This window comes from Gigantopelta aegis, chromosome 4 (assembly GCF_016097555.1).
Source record: "Gigantopelta aegis isolate Gae_Host chromosome 4, Gae_host_genome, whole genome shotgun sequence".
Taxonomy (NCBI): Eukaryota; Metazoa; Mollusca; class Gastropoda; order Neomphalida; family Peltospiridae; genus Gigantopelta; species Gigantopelta aegis.
The window spans coordinates 65,860,504-65,879,529 of record NC_054702.1 but is presented as its reverse complement, the minus strand read 5'-3'; the positions used below and the strand labels follow the sequence as shown (position 1 = coordinate 65,879,529).

General features: G+C 39.5%; 1 protein-coding gene across 1 annotated transcript in view; it reads left to right on the top strand.

Moving 5' to 3' along the window:
* Window positions 1-3,331: 3,331 nt before the first annotated feature.
* LOC121370946 overlaps window positions 3,332-19,026 on the top strand; it is a 78,812-nt gene continuing 63,117 nt past the window's right edge. Inside the window, exon 1 of the mRNA XM_041496500.1 lies at window positions 3,332-3,875. Coding sequence (XP_041352434.1) covers window positions 3,620-3,875 — 256 coding nt within the window. The 5' untranslated portion in view covers window positions 3,332-3,619. The remainder of the gene's footprint in view (window positions 3,876-19,026) is intronic.

Sequence of the window (19,026 nt, the reverse complement as noted above, 5' to 3'; positions counted from 1 at the left end):
CTACGTTCCCTGGGAGCCGTCCTTTTTCGTTCTCCTCGAATCTCTAAAAACTAGCTATTTATTATAAAATTCAGAATTCGCCTGGGGGTACAAGGCGGTACCTCCCCCTATCATCTGATATTTCACCTCTACTAGAGTCAGTATATTTCTCTCTGATCGTCAGACTTACTGACGCCTTGGTCGCCAAATCACGGTTGTAAAACCCGCACTCGCAGAGGTATTACTTAACTACTCGCCACATGGCTCCGCACCTGGGCTAAGAGTGTACGGTCGCGCGGAGATATTACGTAACAAGTTGCCCAGCTAGCTAAGTGCATGTGGAACTGCACACGGCCTTCTAAAACAATTAAAATCGCCACAAATTTAAGAGCATTTACCGTCACAATGCCCCAGGAGCGGGACGTAGCCCAGTGATAAAGCGCTCGCTTGATGCGCGGTCGGTCTGGAATCGATCCCCGTTGGGCTATTTCTTGTTCAAGCCAGTGCACCACGACAGGTATATCAAAGGCCGTGGTATGTGTTATCCTGTCTGTGTGATGGTGCATATAAAGATCCATTGCTACTACTGGAAAAATGAAGCGGGATTTCTCTATAAGCTATTTCAATACTACCAAATGTTTGACATCTAATGATCTAATAGCCGATGATTAATAAATCAATGTGCTCTAGTGGTATTGATAAAGAAAAATAAACTTCAGCATGACTCAGATGCCAGGACATTACGTTTTAGGAAATCAACAATTCAAATGTCCCCCAGAACATTCTACCATCTAAAGAAATAATGTTTTTTTGATATACCAGTCGTGGTGCACTGACTGGAACGAGATATAGCCCACTGAGCCTACACAGGGATCGATCCGAGACCGACCGCGCATCAAGCGAGCGCTTTACCACTGGGCCACGTCCCGCTCCCACAATCTAAAGAATAGAGAAAGAAATGGTAGCAACTTTAAATGAATGCGCTTGTTTGTCTTTTTTTTTTCATTCTCATCCAAACATTGAATAATTGCTCAATTAAGTGATCTTGACAGATGCTAACACTTGTTCGTGATTATTTAAGACAAGATAAATTAGGAATAACAGATATAAACCCATTAACACTTCTACTTTATTGTAAGTGCAGAGTTAGCGTGGTACAATAGGTAGTTTAAAAATACCTTTTTTATTTAGCTGGGGAAGATATCAATATTCTTTTACAGTGTCCTGATTCATTGGGGCTGGGTTTTTTACTGTAACACCCCCCCCCCCCCCCCCACCCACACACACACGCCTAAGTATTTGTTTTTTTTTGGCTAGACACGGCTCTGTATGGACGAGATTCTGCAGTATTCATAAAAAAGTTTGGTTTAACGACACCACTAGAGCAGATTGATTTATTAATAATCGGCTATTGGCAAGTATTGGATGTCAAACATTTGGTAATTTTGACATATCTATTATTACAGTGGAAACCAGCTACATTTTTCGAGAAGTAGCAAAGGATCTTTTATATGCACCATTTCACAAACAGGATAGCACATACCACGTATTTTGATACGCCAGTCGTGGTGTACTGGCTGAATTGTGAAATAACCTAATAGACCCACCGACAGGGATAAATCTCAAACCGCATCAAGCGAGCGCTTTACCACTGGGCTACGTCCCGACCCCACAATATTTCAAAGTATACTAACATGCATTATATACAAATAAATTCATTACATTCATTTATTAAACAGACAATTGTAGCCACTTTGAAATTCAAAGAAGGAGATGCGCACACACAGCATCCCTTTTTCTGTACCAACTTTGTGTGGAGTGTTAAAGTCGAGTAATAACAAGATAAAAACAAACTGCAAAATGACAGATTTACCGGCCTCAGTAGTTAAGTCATCGGACATAAGGTTGGTAGGTACTGGGTTCGCCTTCCAGCCGCTTCGCATCCAAAGCGAGTTTTAACGATTCAGTGTGTAGGTGTAATACCACTACACCGACTTCTCTCTTACTACGTAGCCCAGTGGTAAAGCGTCCGCTTGATTCGCGGTCGGTTTGGGATCGATCCTTGCCCATTAGGCTATTTCTCGCTCCAGCCAGTGCACCACGACTGGTACATCAAAGGCCGTGGTATGTGCTATTCTGTCTATGGGATGGTGCATATAAAAGATCCCTTGCTGCTAATCGAAAAGAGTAGCCCATGAAGTGGCGACAGCGGGTTTCCTCCCTCGATATATGTGTGGTCCTTAACCATATGTCTGACGCCATATAACCGTAAATAAAATGTGTTGAGTGTGTCGTTAAATAAACCATTTCCTTCCTTCTCTCTTACTAACAACTAACCACTAACCCACTGTCCTGGATAGACGGTCCTGATAACTGAAGTGTGTGACCAGGGAAGCGTGCTTGAACCTTAATTGGAAAAAAAAAAAAAAAATGAATGCATGATTTTATTTTCATTTTCTACATCAGAAGCAAATATATACAGGGCCCAGTTTCACAAAACAGGGTAAAGCCAGGCTAGTTGTGCACGTAAACGTAAATAAAAAAATTCTTATTATCATTAAAAGTACAATAAATATATTTTGAAGAACACATATTTTATTTTTATTTTGCTTTTACAAATGTTACATCTTCTGTAATGATGAAATTTTCTGTATAAAATAGATACCAAACATATGTAAACTTTTGGCGCTGACGTAAACTTTGCTAACAGACGTTTTGTGAAACTGGCTCTAGGGTTGTACGTAGCGTGGTACAAGTGGTAGTTTAAAAATACCTTTTTTATTTAGCTGGGGAAGATATCAATATTCTTTTACAGTGCCCTGATTCATTGGGGATGGGTTTTTTTTACTGTAACCCCCCCCCCCCCCCCCCCACACACACACACACACACGCGCGCGCCTAAGTATTTGGTTTTTTGGGCTAGACACGGCTCTGTATGGACGAGATTCTTGAAGTGCTCCTAAAAAGCATCTCTACACCCCTCACACGCCATGCGCCGCTCGTAAATCAACGCCGCCAAGTCCCATCCGTGAGATCACGCGTCTGAAATCCCGACAGCTGTTACGCTGACTAGAATCTTTTTCGCAAACTCAACTGCCACAAACACGCGCGGGGAGGACCGATCGATGCAAGAATTACGTTTCATCTGCAAGCCATCGTGTGACACACACACATACACACACATACTGGTGGAGCACACATACAGAAACGCACACACACCTCCAGTTATAGCAGTTCTAACCAATACACCAGTCAGCGACAGCCAATGGGCAGCGGCTGTGAAAAAGCGCAACATATGGAAAGATAACTAGCTCCCACAATTCTGTTTACATTGTCAAATAGTCTGTGCTCGAATAAAGGTGTGCTATTGTTTATTAAGAATACTTGGAACTGTTTTTCACCGTAGCTATGGCGGAGTAGCAGAGCATCCCTTGGATACAATGCAATCATCAGCTACATAAGTGGTTAGGGTTTTGTTTTTTTCTTTTTGTTTCTCTTCTGTCGCTCAACTTTTATTTGTTGACAAAAGAGAAACGTAGTCCATTTTGAATTGTACAAACACATATATAGACTACCGGACTGATACAGATTTTGTTCTGTTTGTGATTGTTTTTCTTCTGTTCTCGTGTCCACAAGTGAGATGCAGGTCGTATACAGCGGCGGGTCGTCGACCCCGAACCCGTCCCCCCGACTTCAGCGGAAGGCATACATTGGGGGTTACGGTCGTCCGATTCTGCCGGGCTACCTGGCGGGGAATCACTCCCACGTGGTGGTTACGCACAGGTCAAAGGAGAAGCTGACGGAGGGGGACACCAGTCTGAGGGATTCTATACCGGCCATGACAAAACCGGTGGCGGTGTCCTGTCTCATTCTTAACATTCTAGTGCCTGGATTCGGTAAGTCAAGCTTATTGTTTTTCTCTCTACTTGTGTTTTGATGTAGCCGGTGCGTGTGCCGTTGTTGGTGCGGGGTGGGGGTGGGGGGTGGGGGGGGGGGGTGGGGTGGGTGAAGACTGTGGAGAGCGTAGTTTCTAAGGGTTGGGGGTCCGAGATATGCTGCTCCGGAAAATACATTTTAAAAAGAAATAAAATTGTCTTAAGCAGGTGGGCGGGTTCGACACATGAAATCCTCTCTGCACACAGATCACAAGCCCGTGGGGAGGGTTGGGGCGGTCGGTGTGTGGGGGTGGGGTGGGGGGTGGGCTGGTGGTATGTGTGTGTGGGTGGGCGGTGTGGGGGAGGGCGGACGGTATGTGTGTGTGTGTGTGGGCGGTGTGTGTGTCAGTGTCCTCCATATATTGGTAATATATAAATTACAATTTTATTTCCATAGTAACCTCCAACCACTAATCTAAATTGCTATCTTAAGACACGCTAATCGGTTGTCGGACCGTCTGTCCATGACGGAAGTTAACGAGGTAGTGAAAGGAAATCATCTGCCAACATGTGGAGTATACGCCCACCGATTATTAACACTCGACGTCTTTTATGAACAAATATACAGGGGTTTCATATTCTTGAAGGCTAATTGTAAACGTGAACGCAAATTTGCTATTGAAGAGCTGTTCTTATTTGTTTAGCTTAGCTTAGATATGTTTTTAACGTGCTCATATACCCATATAGTTTAGAACACGCTTACCCCGAGTCCGGCCTCCGATATGATCGGTGGTCTCACTCGGGGCAGGAAAAACCTAACTATTATAACAATTTAGAAATTTAGAAATTTAAGGCCAAAATAATAAATAATAATATGCCAACATTAATGATTTTCACTGCGTCCTTAAAAGACAGATAACCCTGTTCTACACTAATAATAAAAATTTAATTTGACGCAATTTTAGGTGGGGAAGTCTAAAAGAGATATATAATTTACCTATGAAATTATTTAGTCCCCAGAGGCAGGGAGGAAGGGTGGGGGGGGGGGGGGGGAGGGAAGCCCGGCCCACAGAAAAGTTATATTAAATTTAATTCCATATTTGTGCTATTGCAGTATAAAGATAAGTTATGTAAAAACTTGGATTTAAATTTACACATGCCTCCATTCAATAGTATTAAATACAGGTAAGTCGAGTTTGAGCGCATTCGTTACTCTACCGAACATTGGGGTTGTCTAATATAACCTCTCTCTCTCTCTCTCTCTCTCTCTCTCTCTCTCTCTCTCTCTCTCTCTCTCTCTCTCTCTCTCTCTCTCTCTCTCTCTCTCTCAGTCACATCTCTTTATCCCCCCACCAACTTCTACATTTACCTGTCACCATATATCACGACTCGTTGACAGTGTGGGTGCCCAACATATAAAATCTTGGCTACGCCAGTGGGTATTTCATCCAAGTTAAACCACCGAGTCCAAATGTTTCTTGGCTAATTTTAGCATTAACAAAAACATGGCATATCGATAGCTTTTCTGTCAGTACAATTTAGATTACCAGAATTTTCAATTAGCCGACTTGAATGTTCGGTCAATTACGTCAAATCGGACTAATTTAGGGTTCCAGGTTATTGCCAGAAGTTCGTTCGCGAAAGATATTGAACTGATTTCGATCAGTGAGGGATTTTCTTTCCTGAATTCAACAGATAACAAAAACCCATCAATTCGGATTCTATCTTTAATAAAGATTCAGATCCGATAAGAATTTATTTAAGGATTGTCTGTTATTTTTCTTCCATCTGAGGAACTCTAACCCTAACAGATGCTCAAACTGTGCAACATGACCCTTGGCTGCTAATCGGTGTAAGTAGCCCGAATGGCGTGAACAACGTTATTTGGACAGTGTCGCAATTACCGTAATTGAGTTAGACGACTACTAACCGCTGAATAAACCTCAAACAGTCACGACTAAGGTTGAGAGACGCTGGGGTCATATCCCGGTACTGACACCTCATTGTGAAAGAAAGTTTGAGTTCACTTTTTCATGTAACGACACCACTGGAGAACAAAGTCTCTTACCCACCCTTCTCTCTCTCTCTCTCTCTCTCTCTCTCTCTCTCTCTCTCTCTCTCTCTCTCTCTTTTCTTTTCCCCTATCTCTCTCTTTCACATACACACACACACACACAGAGAGAGAGAGAGAGGAGAGAGAGAGAGAGAGAGAGAGAGAGAGAGAGAGAGAGAGAGAGAGAGAGAGAGAGAGACAGAGACAGAGACAGAGACAGAGACAGAGACAGAGAGAGAGAGAGACAGACAGACAGAGGGACAGAGACACACACACACACACACACACACACACACACACACACCAACTAGACAATGGGTCCGTCGATGAGATTGGACCCTACGACCCATACACCTCAGGAACGTGGTCTCTCGTCTGAGATAAATCCCAAGACAAACCCCAAATACTGCCCGTCAGGCTAAGTGGGGAATTGTTAGGTTGCTATACTGATTTTCTCCCTCGTTAATCACTATTACTGGTATCTGTCCTGGACGGGTCAGTACAAGTCGGACATCATGCTCAAGGCGGACATGCCTGGATCCTAATTGGATGTGGACATGCTAAAAGAACATCCACCCATCACTGTTAGTAGTCACGTCTGTCGTTCATTGAAAGCCCAGACATTAGCACAGCTTGTTTGATTGTAATTGAATATAAAGACAAATAAATAATTTACAAAGAAAATTACAAAAAGTAACATATATATATATATATATATCACAATGAATAAATAATAATAATAATAATAAATAATAATATTATAACAACACTAAGTTTAATAAAGCTGGGAGGTAATGGGTTCGTACCCCTATATTGAATCGTAAGTGGACCCGCTCAGCGTGAATGTTTAAATCCACCCCGCCGAAATTTCTTTCACGAACAGTAGTAAATCGCTCCCCTGATGCGCTGCCGGTCTAGGATTGATCCTCGTCGGTGGACTCATTGGACTATTTCTCGTTCCAGCCAGTACACTACGACTGGTATATAAAAGCCGTGGTATGTGCCATCCTGTCTATGGGATGGTGCATATAAAAGATCCCTTCTTACTAATGGAAACATGTAGCGGGTTTCCTCTTTTGTGAACTGCGACTGGTATATCAAAGGCCGTGGTATGTGCTATCTTGCCTGTGGGTTGATGCATATAAAAGAATCCCCGCTACTAATGGAAATATGTAGCGGGTTTCCTCTCTAAGACTATATGTCAAAATTACCAAATGTTTGACATGATGATTAATAAATCAATGTCATTAAACAGATCAAACTTGAAGTTTAACTTTGGTATTGATCCCACTTCTCCTGGACAGACAACCTGGACACTGACAGTATATGGATGTGTTCAGGACAGCGTGCTTAAACCTTAAATGAATATAAACATGGCAAAGCAAAAAATAAGCAAACAAAGACAAAAAACAAACGAACAAAAAACAAAACAAACAACAACAAAGAAACAAAAACAAAATACCGTCAAGAATGAAGAAGAATATTAATAAAGGAACTATCCTATACTACGTGTTCAGCCATTGTAAGATATTTCATACTAACAGAGCCTTTTTAACGACTAAAGTTGCATATTAAATAAATTGGTCTTTTTCATTTTACTTCGTAATATATATACATATTATTTTCGTATTTACGAAATTATTGAAAGGCTAAATCCAGTTTGGGCTTCTACAAACAATAGGGTTTCAAAATTCAGATGCTCATATAACTATTAAACACGAAAATATCTCTAATATGTAATTACGTTTAAAAGTCTTCGCATATCGTACAAGTTACAATAACAGAAAACGTAGGATAGCTTTAACAACGTGTTGACGTATATTTAAACCAGAAATTCCTTTCATGCTTTTGTTCCGTTCTTACTGACGAGACTTAATTACAACCACACAATCAATAACAGATTTAAAACACACCAACAAAAACGTGAAACATTCTTTGGATAAGTTTCGATCTGACGAATTGAAAAGTTATCGAAGGAATGTAGGTATTTTTTTGTTCTGTTTTGTCTATTGATTGAATATCGTATATACCGGCAAGACTAAAATAACACACATCTAATTCTGGAAGTTTCATTTTCCTAGGGGGAAAATATAAATTGTGAAAACATATTCAGTATTCATAATGTTGATGTTTCTGGTAACCCATATACCCAGAAACACACTGAGATCAAACGTTTTCCTCGGTGGAGCTAATTTGAGAAATTCCACGTTGTTATACGATTGTTTGAAAGGTAACCGTCAGCAGATCTTCGTGTTATTAACGTGGTGGTAGCGTAGTGTTTCGTTCGTCTATTCAAAATGCTTGTGGGTTTAAAATAAGCGTACGTAAACCAGTAATGAGAATTTAGTATGAGGCGGGGCATTTACCCCCTGGCGTCGGCATGTGCATGCTTATAAAACTAAATTTAGAGTCCAAAGTTTGACAAAGTTTTAAATTTTTGCTATATCTTATTTGTATCGGCAAGACTTTATTTAAGCTGGGGCGGGATTTAACTCAGTCGGTTGAGTGCTCGCTTGGGGTGCTTGCGTCGCAGGATCGAACCACCTCGATGGATCCATTCAGTTAATTGGTTTTTTTCTCGTTCCTACCAGTGCACTACAACTGGACAAAGGCCGTGATATGTGTTTTCCTGTCTGTGCGAAAGTGCATATAAAAGATCCTTTGCTGCATTAGAAAAAAAAAATGTAGCGAGTTTCCTCTGATGACTACGAGTCAGAATTACCAAAGGTTTGACATCCAATAGCCGATGATTAATTAATCAATGTACTCCAGGGTGTCGTTAAACAACACACACTTTTAATTTAGTTTTGAGTTCATACTACAATAAACACGGAGCCAGATATTCCTGATAATATGGTGAGAGATGGCACTTTGGTAGGCGTCCAGCAAATGGCCGAGAACACATAGCTTGAATTCTCCCCTTGATTTCTTCAGGAGTCTGCCCTGGACTTGCACCTGTATAAGTCTTAAACAGTCTTCTGTTTTTTTACTCCCTTACATGGTTTGGAATACGTAAATCCAAACAGCAAAATGTATGGCTTTCAAAGTTATATCTGATTAAAATAAGTCCAATCAATGTACAATCAATGTGACACATTCAGTAATTGCAATGTGAAACGATGATCAATGCGATTGTTAACGTGCGTTTTGATGTGCGTGATCGATTATTCGATTATCTCAAATAGCAAGTAAAAATAACTATTGTTTCCGACGTAATCTACAGTATTTATGCTTTCAGAGCAGAACTATCAGGGGGTCGTGTTTAGCCGGTGGCTTGGTGGTGGTGGTGGTAGTGGAGGTGGTGTGAGTGTGGTGTGTGTGCGTGTGATGTGTCTGTGTGTGTGTGGTGTGTGTGTGTGGTGTGTGTGTGATGTGTGGTGTGGTGTGTGGTGTGTGTATGTATGTGTGTGTGTGGTATGTGTGTGTGTGTGTGGTGTGTGTGTGTGTGGTGTGTGTGGTGTGGTGTGGTGTGTGTGTGGTGTGTGTGGTGTGGTGTGTGTGGTGTGGTGTGGTGTGTGTGGGTGTGTGGTGGGTGTGTGGTGTGTCTGTGTGTGGTGTGTGTGTGGTGTGGTGTGTGTGTGGTGTGGTGTGGTGTGGCGTGTGTGTGGTGTGTGTGTGGTGTGGTGTGTGTGTGTGTGTGTGTGTGTGTGAGTAAAAGACGCAAGTGTCAGTTGCAGTCCCAGACTAATAGAACAGTTACTTCTTCAGTTTAAAAGTGGATTTATAAAAAAGCTTCATAGTGCCTTTTAAAGTTTAAGATTTGCCTTTTTCACCTACCAGGGCCCCGTTTTACAAAATGATCTTAGCGCTAAGACCATCTTAAGAGCATTATACACCATGCACTTAAAATGATCTTTGCGCTAAGATCGCTTCATAAAACGAGGCATTGCAGGCGATTCCATACCACAGCACCTGCTACTTGTTTTAGTGCTCGCCAAGTTATTTTAGACCACATTCGACAGAGCTGGCTATGAATATGCTTCAAAGTGTATGTTATCAAGGCTAAAGAAACAAAAAAAAAGGTAATTACCCCCATCTATTTAATATTACGTCATACCTTACATGCCTATGGACACATGCAGTTACAATCAATACCATACGTCGTTAGCGAACTTATTATGTCAGATACTTAGCATTTTTATGATTGTATGAACAGAACAGAACAGAACAGAACTTTATTTCACTCAGGCCGCTATCCAGTGGCATATGAGGTACATTTACAATAATTATATGACAGTGACAAGATGGGGTTTACAGGAGAAAATTTATATGTACAAAATCAAAACAAAAAAGGTCTAATAATAATAATACAAAATGAAATATATTTCTAATCTATATCTATCTATCTATCTATCTATCTATCTATCTATCTATCTATATATCTATCTATATATCTATCTATATATGTATCTATATGTATCTATATGTATGTATATGTATGTATGTATGTATGTATATGTATATATATATATATATATATATATATATATATGTATATGTATATATATATATATATATATATATATATATGTATATAGTATATGTATATATATATATATATATATATATATATATATATATATATATATATATATATACATGTATACACATATATATATACAGATATATATACATATATACATGCAAACATGGATAGTAGTAATCGGAATAAGACAGCATAAGCTTGGGAGACATTTCTTTTTAAGGTTTACCGAATTTATCCGTAATTTCTTTTATTAATTTGCACAACTTTTTTTGAAGACTTATTTTGTCATTGGTAATTAATTGTTAAAATTTCAGCATACTGGGTTTGTTATAATAATATGGCTTTAACAATTTTTTTCGGGAGTTATTAAAGAAAGAGCATGTAAGTAGATAGTGAAATTCGTCTCCGATGTCATTTTTGTTACATAGTGTACATAGTCTGCTTTCTACTGGGGTGTTGTTCCATCGTCCTGTTTCGATTGGTAAGTAATGGTTTGATGTTCTAAATTTTAGTAACATAGTCCAGGATATTTGTGGTAATTTTATAATATATTTTTCTAATGTGGTGTACATGGCAGATGAGTTTTTGTTGATGGCTCCGTAGCGTAGTGACGTCATTGGTTTAGCGACCGGCCTCGGTGGCGTCGTGGTTAGGCCATCGGTCTACAGGCTGGTAGGTACTGGGTTCGGACCCCAGTCGAGGCTTGGGGTTTTTAATCCAGATACCGACTCCAAACCCTGAGTGAGTGCTCCGCAAGGCTCAATGGGTAGGTGTAAACCACTTGCACCGACCAGTGATCCATAACTGGTTCAACAAAGGCCATGGTTTGTGCTATCCTGCCTGTGGGAAGCGCAAATAAAAGATCCCTTACTGCCTGTCGTAAAAGAGTAGCCTATGTGGCGACAGCGGGTTTCCTCTCAAAATCTGTGTGGTCCTTAACCATATGTCCGACGCCATATAACCGTAAATAAAATGTGTTGAGTGCGTCGTTAAATAAAAATTTCTTTCTTTCTTTCATTGGTTTAGCCAACTGAATCCAGCTCATATAATGATATTGACGGAAAACTGAAATAAGACTTAGTGTAATATTACCAGGGCTGCGTTCAGCCATGTAGTGCCCACAAATGTCACAACGACCACAGATGTCGCAATGTTACTGCCACAAATGTCCTCATCGACCACAAATGTCACAAATGTCTCAACCACAAATGTCACAACGCTGAACGTCACAAATGTCACAACGACAAATGACGCAACTCATCAACCACAAATGTCATAATTTACATTGACGTTTTTAAAATGTTTTCTTGTTTTGTCCTTTTGGGGTTATACCCTTAGCTCAAATATAGTGTCCCTTAGCTCAAATATAGTGTCCCTTAGCTCAAATATAGTGTTCCTTGCTCGGCAGAATTACAGGATCTATTCTCACTGTAGCATCCCCTAAAATGTTTCATTATTAGCACCAACTTAGGGGTCTGAAAACTCGATATCAAATCAATATTACACTGTGAAAAAGCACTGTTGAATGAAATGACCCTCGTACTATGTTCAGCACGATATAAGTAATGTTAGTGTGAACAAGACTGTCATGTTCGGTCTAACTGCTATAAAGGCCACCTTTATTTAACAACCACGCATCCATAACGGGCACTTCAAGAGCTACATTACGTATACCAATGCATCTATTTTAATCTTTTGTGGGCGCTACAAGCCACACCGAGCAGGAAAAAATGTCCGCTAGACTGGATTTAAGCGCCTCACGTTAAACCAAATGGCCACGTCGGCAACCAATCAAATAGTTTACGAACGTTAGCGAAACGTTCACTAGCTGAACGTAGCGCTATTGATAGTCCAATCTTGATTGATCGATTTCGAGTTATAAAAGGTACACATATCAGTTCTCCTAATGTGTATATAAACAAACTTCACGATTCCATAATATAAGAGAAGAAAGCAAAACTTTATTTACATTGCAAAGACAAACGAACACAACTAGGTGTTGAATATATTTATTATGTTAGAGCGCCGAGGGAGAGAAGGAATATAATACACCTCAGCACATTTTAAACTACAGCTGTTTGGAGTGTAACATATTGTAACTCCGACATTTTGTCAATAGCGAGCAAGAGAGAAAAGCCGCTTCTGTTGTCATATAATCTGTTCTTACTGATAAAGCAGCAAGGGATTTTATATTAAATTTTGTACTTTTCTATAGACAGAACACGGTTTTTGATGTACCTGTCGTGAGGTACTGGTTATGGAAGAAAAACTTAAGTTAATTGAGGGCGATCGATCCGGCAACCTATTGCCACTCAGGCGAATGATCTACCACTGAGTTATACATAGTTTCTTAGTATTTTAGTAATAAAGCGTTTTGCTGAGGTGCGACTGGTCATAGAATCGACTCGCATAGAAGCCAAATCGTTTGTTTTTCTCGTAACAACTGGTATTTAAAAATATGTGGTATGTGCTATCCTGTCTGCGAAAAAGTACACTGTAAAGGTAACCATGTATTATTAGCGAGTTTCGTCTTTCATTCTTAGGACAATGTCTCGCACTTACCATATGTTAAACACAGGTGTATGAGAAAACATTTATGGGTTACACGAAATCAAATTTCAAATTCTGCGCGAACGAAACGATCGTTCTCGTAATTTCCAGAGGCCTAAGACATATGACAGTCACAGAGTAAACACCTCGATTCCTAATACAAAACAAACACCACAACTAGCTATAGCCATAGTGGTAACTCTCGCCGTTTACCTCAACATCCAAGTCCTTGTCTCTCCAGCCCCACACACATGCCATTCTCCATCAGCTTTAGCTGTGGACTTAGTCTGACCACTGAGTAATAATATATATATAACTGACCTCACATTTAATATATGACCTCTCCACCCCCCCCCCCCCCCCCCCCCCCCCCACACACACACACACACATCCCCCAACTCCAGTTGCCTGCATCTTTCTACGCCTATGAATTTCTGGCTATGATAACATGTTGCTGAACTACAAACAGTTTAGATACCTGGTAGCCCTAGGGCTACAATTAAAATGTAAACTGTTTTCAATCCTGGTAGTATTCATAAGGTTAAAGCCTGATTCCCGTAAAATATATAGCAATAACCGACCGACGCAGACCGACGTAGACAGAGTATTTGTTTTTCTCGTTACACCTGTAATATTAAAATATTTGGCATGTGCTGTCATGTCTGAAAAAAGTACATTGTATGAGTAGCCAGGTAGTAATAGCAGAGTTTTTTTTTTTTTTTTTTTTTTTTTTTTAAAATCATATTCCACGTTTTGTAACTATCTAACAGCTATTTTCAAACTATTTTGGGGTGTCATGAAATAAGCATGCAGGTCTTGTTTTCTCTCTCTCAAGGCCCCCAACTAGTGGCATCAGAGAAAAAACCCAACTGGTCCTTCATTATATTTCATCAAGCAAGAAAAAGCATTTGTCAACCCATTGTGTTAACTCGACGTTTTATCAATATATACTATTGACGTCGTCATTTTTCTATTCAAATTCAATTGACGAATTTTTTTTTTATGCCCTTGCTTCTGTTTGTGTCTACTGACCTAAGCAAATATAATCAATTCCACTTTAACGACAACACAATTAATAATGTGGATTTCTATTTTCTAGGAAATTGTAATGTTATTTTTGAAGCACCCTGCATGTTTCAAGCACCGTATTACCTGCCAGACTGATATTAATTGAAATCAAATTAAATAATTTACTGGCTGGTTAAAGCAAGTTTTAAAGACAAAATGTCGTGTTACATATCTCACTGGTGATATGAATGACAGTATTAAATAGTCTAGTTATATTTGAGAGACGGGATGTAGCCCAGTGGTAAAACACTTGGCTGATGTGCGGTCGGTCTAGGGTCGATCCCCGTTGTTGGGCCCATGCTATTTTTTTGTTCCAGGCAGTGCACTGCGACTAGCATTTCAAAGACCATGGCATGTGCTATCCTGCCTGTAGGATGGTGCATATAAAAGATACCTTTAAGGTAATGGCAAAATATAGCGGGTTTTCTCTCTAAAACCATATGTCAAAATTAACAAATGTTTGAAATCCAGTAGCTGATGATTAATAAATCAATGCGCTTGCGAAGTGCGACATCGGGTAAATTCAAAGGAGACTGTCGGTAGTAAACATCAAATGAGGAGAAGCGTTCAGAACAACCGAACCAACACATTTTAACTTTAGTTGGATTTGGGAGCACATCAAACTTTGTTGCAATGAAATTCTATTTGGAATAACGTTAAATATACAGATCATATGCCTTTTCAAGTGAAGTTTCCAACCGAGATTTTTTAAATTTTATGACCACACACGTATTATGATCTGACGGAATTAATTTCAAGCACGCTGTTCCCTGGTACACTGCTGGGCCCATATTTTCGAAGCTATCTTAGCCTACGAAATCGTGAAATTATCGTAAGCTATGACGTCACTATGGCGTGCGCTGTAGTGACGTCACAACCTACGACGGTTTTACGATTTCGTAGCGCTAAGATGGTTTCGAAAATAGGGAATATCCTTTAAAAATAGACTAGAACTCGAATCAATAAACCGCTACTTCTCAGACGCACGTGTGTTTTTAAAAATATTAAAAATACATTGTTTGGTATTAGAAACACCAGAATGATCAGAAACACTTCGGTTCTACGGAAATGGATAATATAAAGAATAAAATATAAGTAATGTTTTATTTAAGTGATTATAAACGGTTTTAATAGTAAAAAAGTATGCTGTGGTGTTTAAAAACTTGGGTCTTGTCCGTTTAAAACTCAGGATTCCTGGCAGTTTACAACGGCAATCGGCAATGCCGCGGTGTTTACAATTTTCCACGTCATTCTTATTTTGCGTGTGCTTTTTGTTTTCTCTATCACTTTTCTTAATTAACTCTTTTTTTCTTCTATCAAATTAAACTCCTCTTTTACACACCATCCTTAACGCCAAATGACTCAATAACTGTTCCACTGAGGCTGGTTAACACATGTCAGTTATCATGACACACTCCAGCCAGTGCACCACGACTGGTACACCAAAGGCCGTGGTATGTGCTATCCTGTCTGTGGGATGGTGCATATAAAAGATCCCTTGCTGCTTATCGAAAAGAGTAGCCCATGAAGTGGCGACAGCGGGTTTCCTCTCTCAATATCTGTGAGGTCCATACCAAATGTCTGAAGCCATATAACCATAAATAAAATTTGTTGAGTGCGTCGTTAAATAAAAACATTTCCTTCGTTATCTTGACACACTTACAAGTACACCAAATATCACCAAAAAAGCAGATTGCAATTATGGTGCTGCCACTTTAACACAAACAGGTCAAACAAATCGATAATAATATCAGATGGTGCTGGCGTATGCCCAGTAAGGTTTTTATCGTAAAGCTCTTGCCCCGAGGAAACACGAAGACATAATTCAGTCTGCTAAGTTCCTCGAAGTGTCTGAAAGTTTATTAATATCTCAACAGGGCTAAATATGAACGAGCAGACATCGACATTTTGACACTGGCGTAGACCAAACCAAAGGGAGTAAATTCGTACGTGGGGACTAACTAACGATCAACCGCTAACACACCGGGGAGTGTTTGCAATAACCTGAAGAGTTTATCGCCACAAGTTATTGGACAGTTAATCCTGTTTGTAATATATAGATCACGGTGATGTATAGGTTTGTCAAGATTTATTAGGTAATGTAGTCGACAAGACAAGGTTATTCCAGAAACCATCCCTTGAGAGTGGAAAGAGAATTGTAGACCTGTCTGAGTTGCTGTTTCATAGCTTCTAGATTTCAGAAATCGTTTAATGCAAATTAAGAATACTCAGTTTTTAGTATACTATCGGTCCATCCGGAGGGAACTATAGGTTTGGTCTATGACCTTTCTGTCTGTCTGTCTGTCTGTCTGTCTGTCTGTGTCTGTTTACCTGTATGTCTGTCCGTTTGTCCCACATATAGTTTTCCGTATTTAATTTTTCGCAATTTTTCAAGATATTGAGCTGAAAGTGTCAAAATGTCTGCTAATTTGTAATTTGTATATAGCTTTATCATGTACTGTTACAGATCAAGTTTGACTTTCATGTCAATTTACCAATATTTCAGAGTTATGGCCCTGGAACTTAGGAGATATGAAAATTAGTTTTCTGGACTTTTGTTTTTGCAGTGCCTGAATATATTGAGATGAAATTTTGTATGTAGATTTATCATGTACTGTTACAGATCAAGTTTAACATTCATGGCGATTTACCTAGTTCTCACAGCGTTAGGAGATACGGACATTTGTTGGGCCCGGTAGGGGACATGTATTGCTTTATCAATACTCTCAGAATGTTTGTTTTATTTTAAAGCCTTTGGATGCTAAAATTAAATTTAATTCCCCTTTCCACTTGCACAGTCTTGGAATAATCATTACGTGAATAGCGGTACATTTTCTCACGTTGCTGGCTACCACAAACTATACATTAAGTATTTTGACATTACACGTGTATGCTATTAAGTATTTCAATATTTACGCGTTAGTGCTGTACATAGTATCCATTTAAACAGTTTGGCATTATGTATACACGTACGTTTATTTTACTAACGGAAACGGTTCCGAGATGAACCCAGATTGCGTTCTGGAACTGTTACAGGGTTATACTGGCCAGGTCTACACACGGAAACCCAACTTCGTCTTTATACACGCACCGATGTCTGACATTTCGCAACATGGCGTAAACACGCTACAATGAGATGGGCATTCCGCTGGTATTATTACACGTTCATTCAGACAGCACGTCACACGCCGCCATGAGGCGGGAGGTAGCTCTGTGGTAGAGCGCTCGCCTGGGATGATATGTGTCATAGGATCTATGGTTTTGGGTTTCCAATAAACCGTCCCAACCATTGAGTCCATTATGGTACATCAAAGGATGTGGTACGTATTGAAGTGTTTTATGGGAAAGTACAAATAAAAGATCCATTTTTGGTGGTTTTGGTAGGAGTGGACTGTATGATGACAGAAGGTACGTTCTCTGACCCCTCCCCTCCCCCCCCCCCCTCTCTCTCTCTTTCTCTTTCTCTCTCTCTCTCTCTCTCTCTCTCTCTCTCTCTCTCACACACACACACACACACACACACACACACACACACACACACGCACAAGCACAAACACAATTTGGTTAGAGAGACAGACTTTGCCAACTGGGATCAGGCCAGAGCAGTGTGGCTGACAACACGACAATAACTTACAACACCAGCCTGACAGTTTAACAACTTTTTGATAAAACCCCACTATGTACATGTGTTTCTACATTAGTCATCAGACCTGTTCATCAAAGTAGTGATAGGAAAAAAGAAGAAGAAGAAGAAGAAATAATCCATTAATTTGGCTGTGCTTCAAGCCATATTGCGAGGCTTGATGCCAACTTTGCTTGCAAGCCCAACATTACAAGAGAAGTAGTTTCCGCGAAAGTCGTCTATGAAGTGTTGCATTCCAAGTAGATATAATGACATTTTGCGGCTCTGTAGACAAAGGATGTATTTATGAACATGCAGTGAGGTCACAATGATATCCACGAGATAAAGGTTATCAAATATTACTGAAGATTCAAGGACAGGAAATTTCCACGACAGAAAGAAATATAACCAAACATGTTTTACGTATAAAACGTTTCCACAGTAATCCATATTAATGTATGTCCTTTCGGTAAAATATTAAAATGTTATATGCATTTGTGGTGAGGTCTGTTTCAGAACTGATTGCGTGGGAGAAGGTGGGTGGAGAGCGCATTGCAATTATTATTGTAACATCCACCCCCAATGCATATACTTAGTTTAAATAAAAAAAATATTTTGTGGGTGATGGGTATATAAAAATGTGCTATATAACCAGTTCAGTATAAAATGCTTCTTTTTATTTCACCTTCTATGCTTATTTGTTCTTTAAGTAAATGAATAAATCCATAGCTGTGGAGGTTTACTGTGAAGCATACAAAAGCTTTTCACCTTCTCAGCTAATAGCAGTATGGTAATGACAAATACATGTATTTGCAAAGCAGGAAACACGGCTTCCGGTCGTTTCTTTGGTTACCACACATTGAGTACTTAAAACAACTGATTATCTCTCTAAATGTGTTTAGAAATCCATAAAAAAATTCTCATTGTTTGAACTTACCAGTATTTAGCATTGTGCTATAAAAATGGTCTTCGTCCTCTTTGAAAAAAAAAGCTCTATGGTTACAGCGTGGGGTTTTAGAGTAGCCTATGTTTACGTGCATCCGTGTTTTGTGTTGGTAATCCTAATTGACGATCGCTTGCAACGCCATTCATACTTAAAGCAACTGGGTAAAACAACTGGTTATCTCTCTAAATGTTTTTAGAAATCCATAAAACATTTTTTTTTCTTAATGTTTGGACATGACAGTATTTAGCATTGTTATGTAAAATGTTTTTCGTTCTTTTAAAAAAAAATATCTATGGTTACAGTGGGTTTTTTTGGGGGTAGCCTATGTTTACGTGCATATTTGTTTTGTGTTGGTAATCCTAATTAACGATCGCTTGCAACGCCATCAATCATATGAGTATTTCTGTAGACATCCGGACTATGTCACTAATGGGGCTTAGTCCCAAG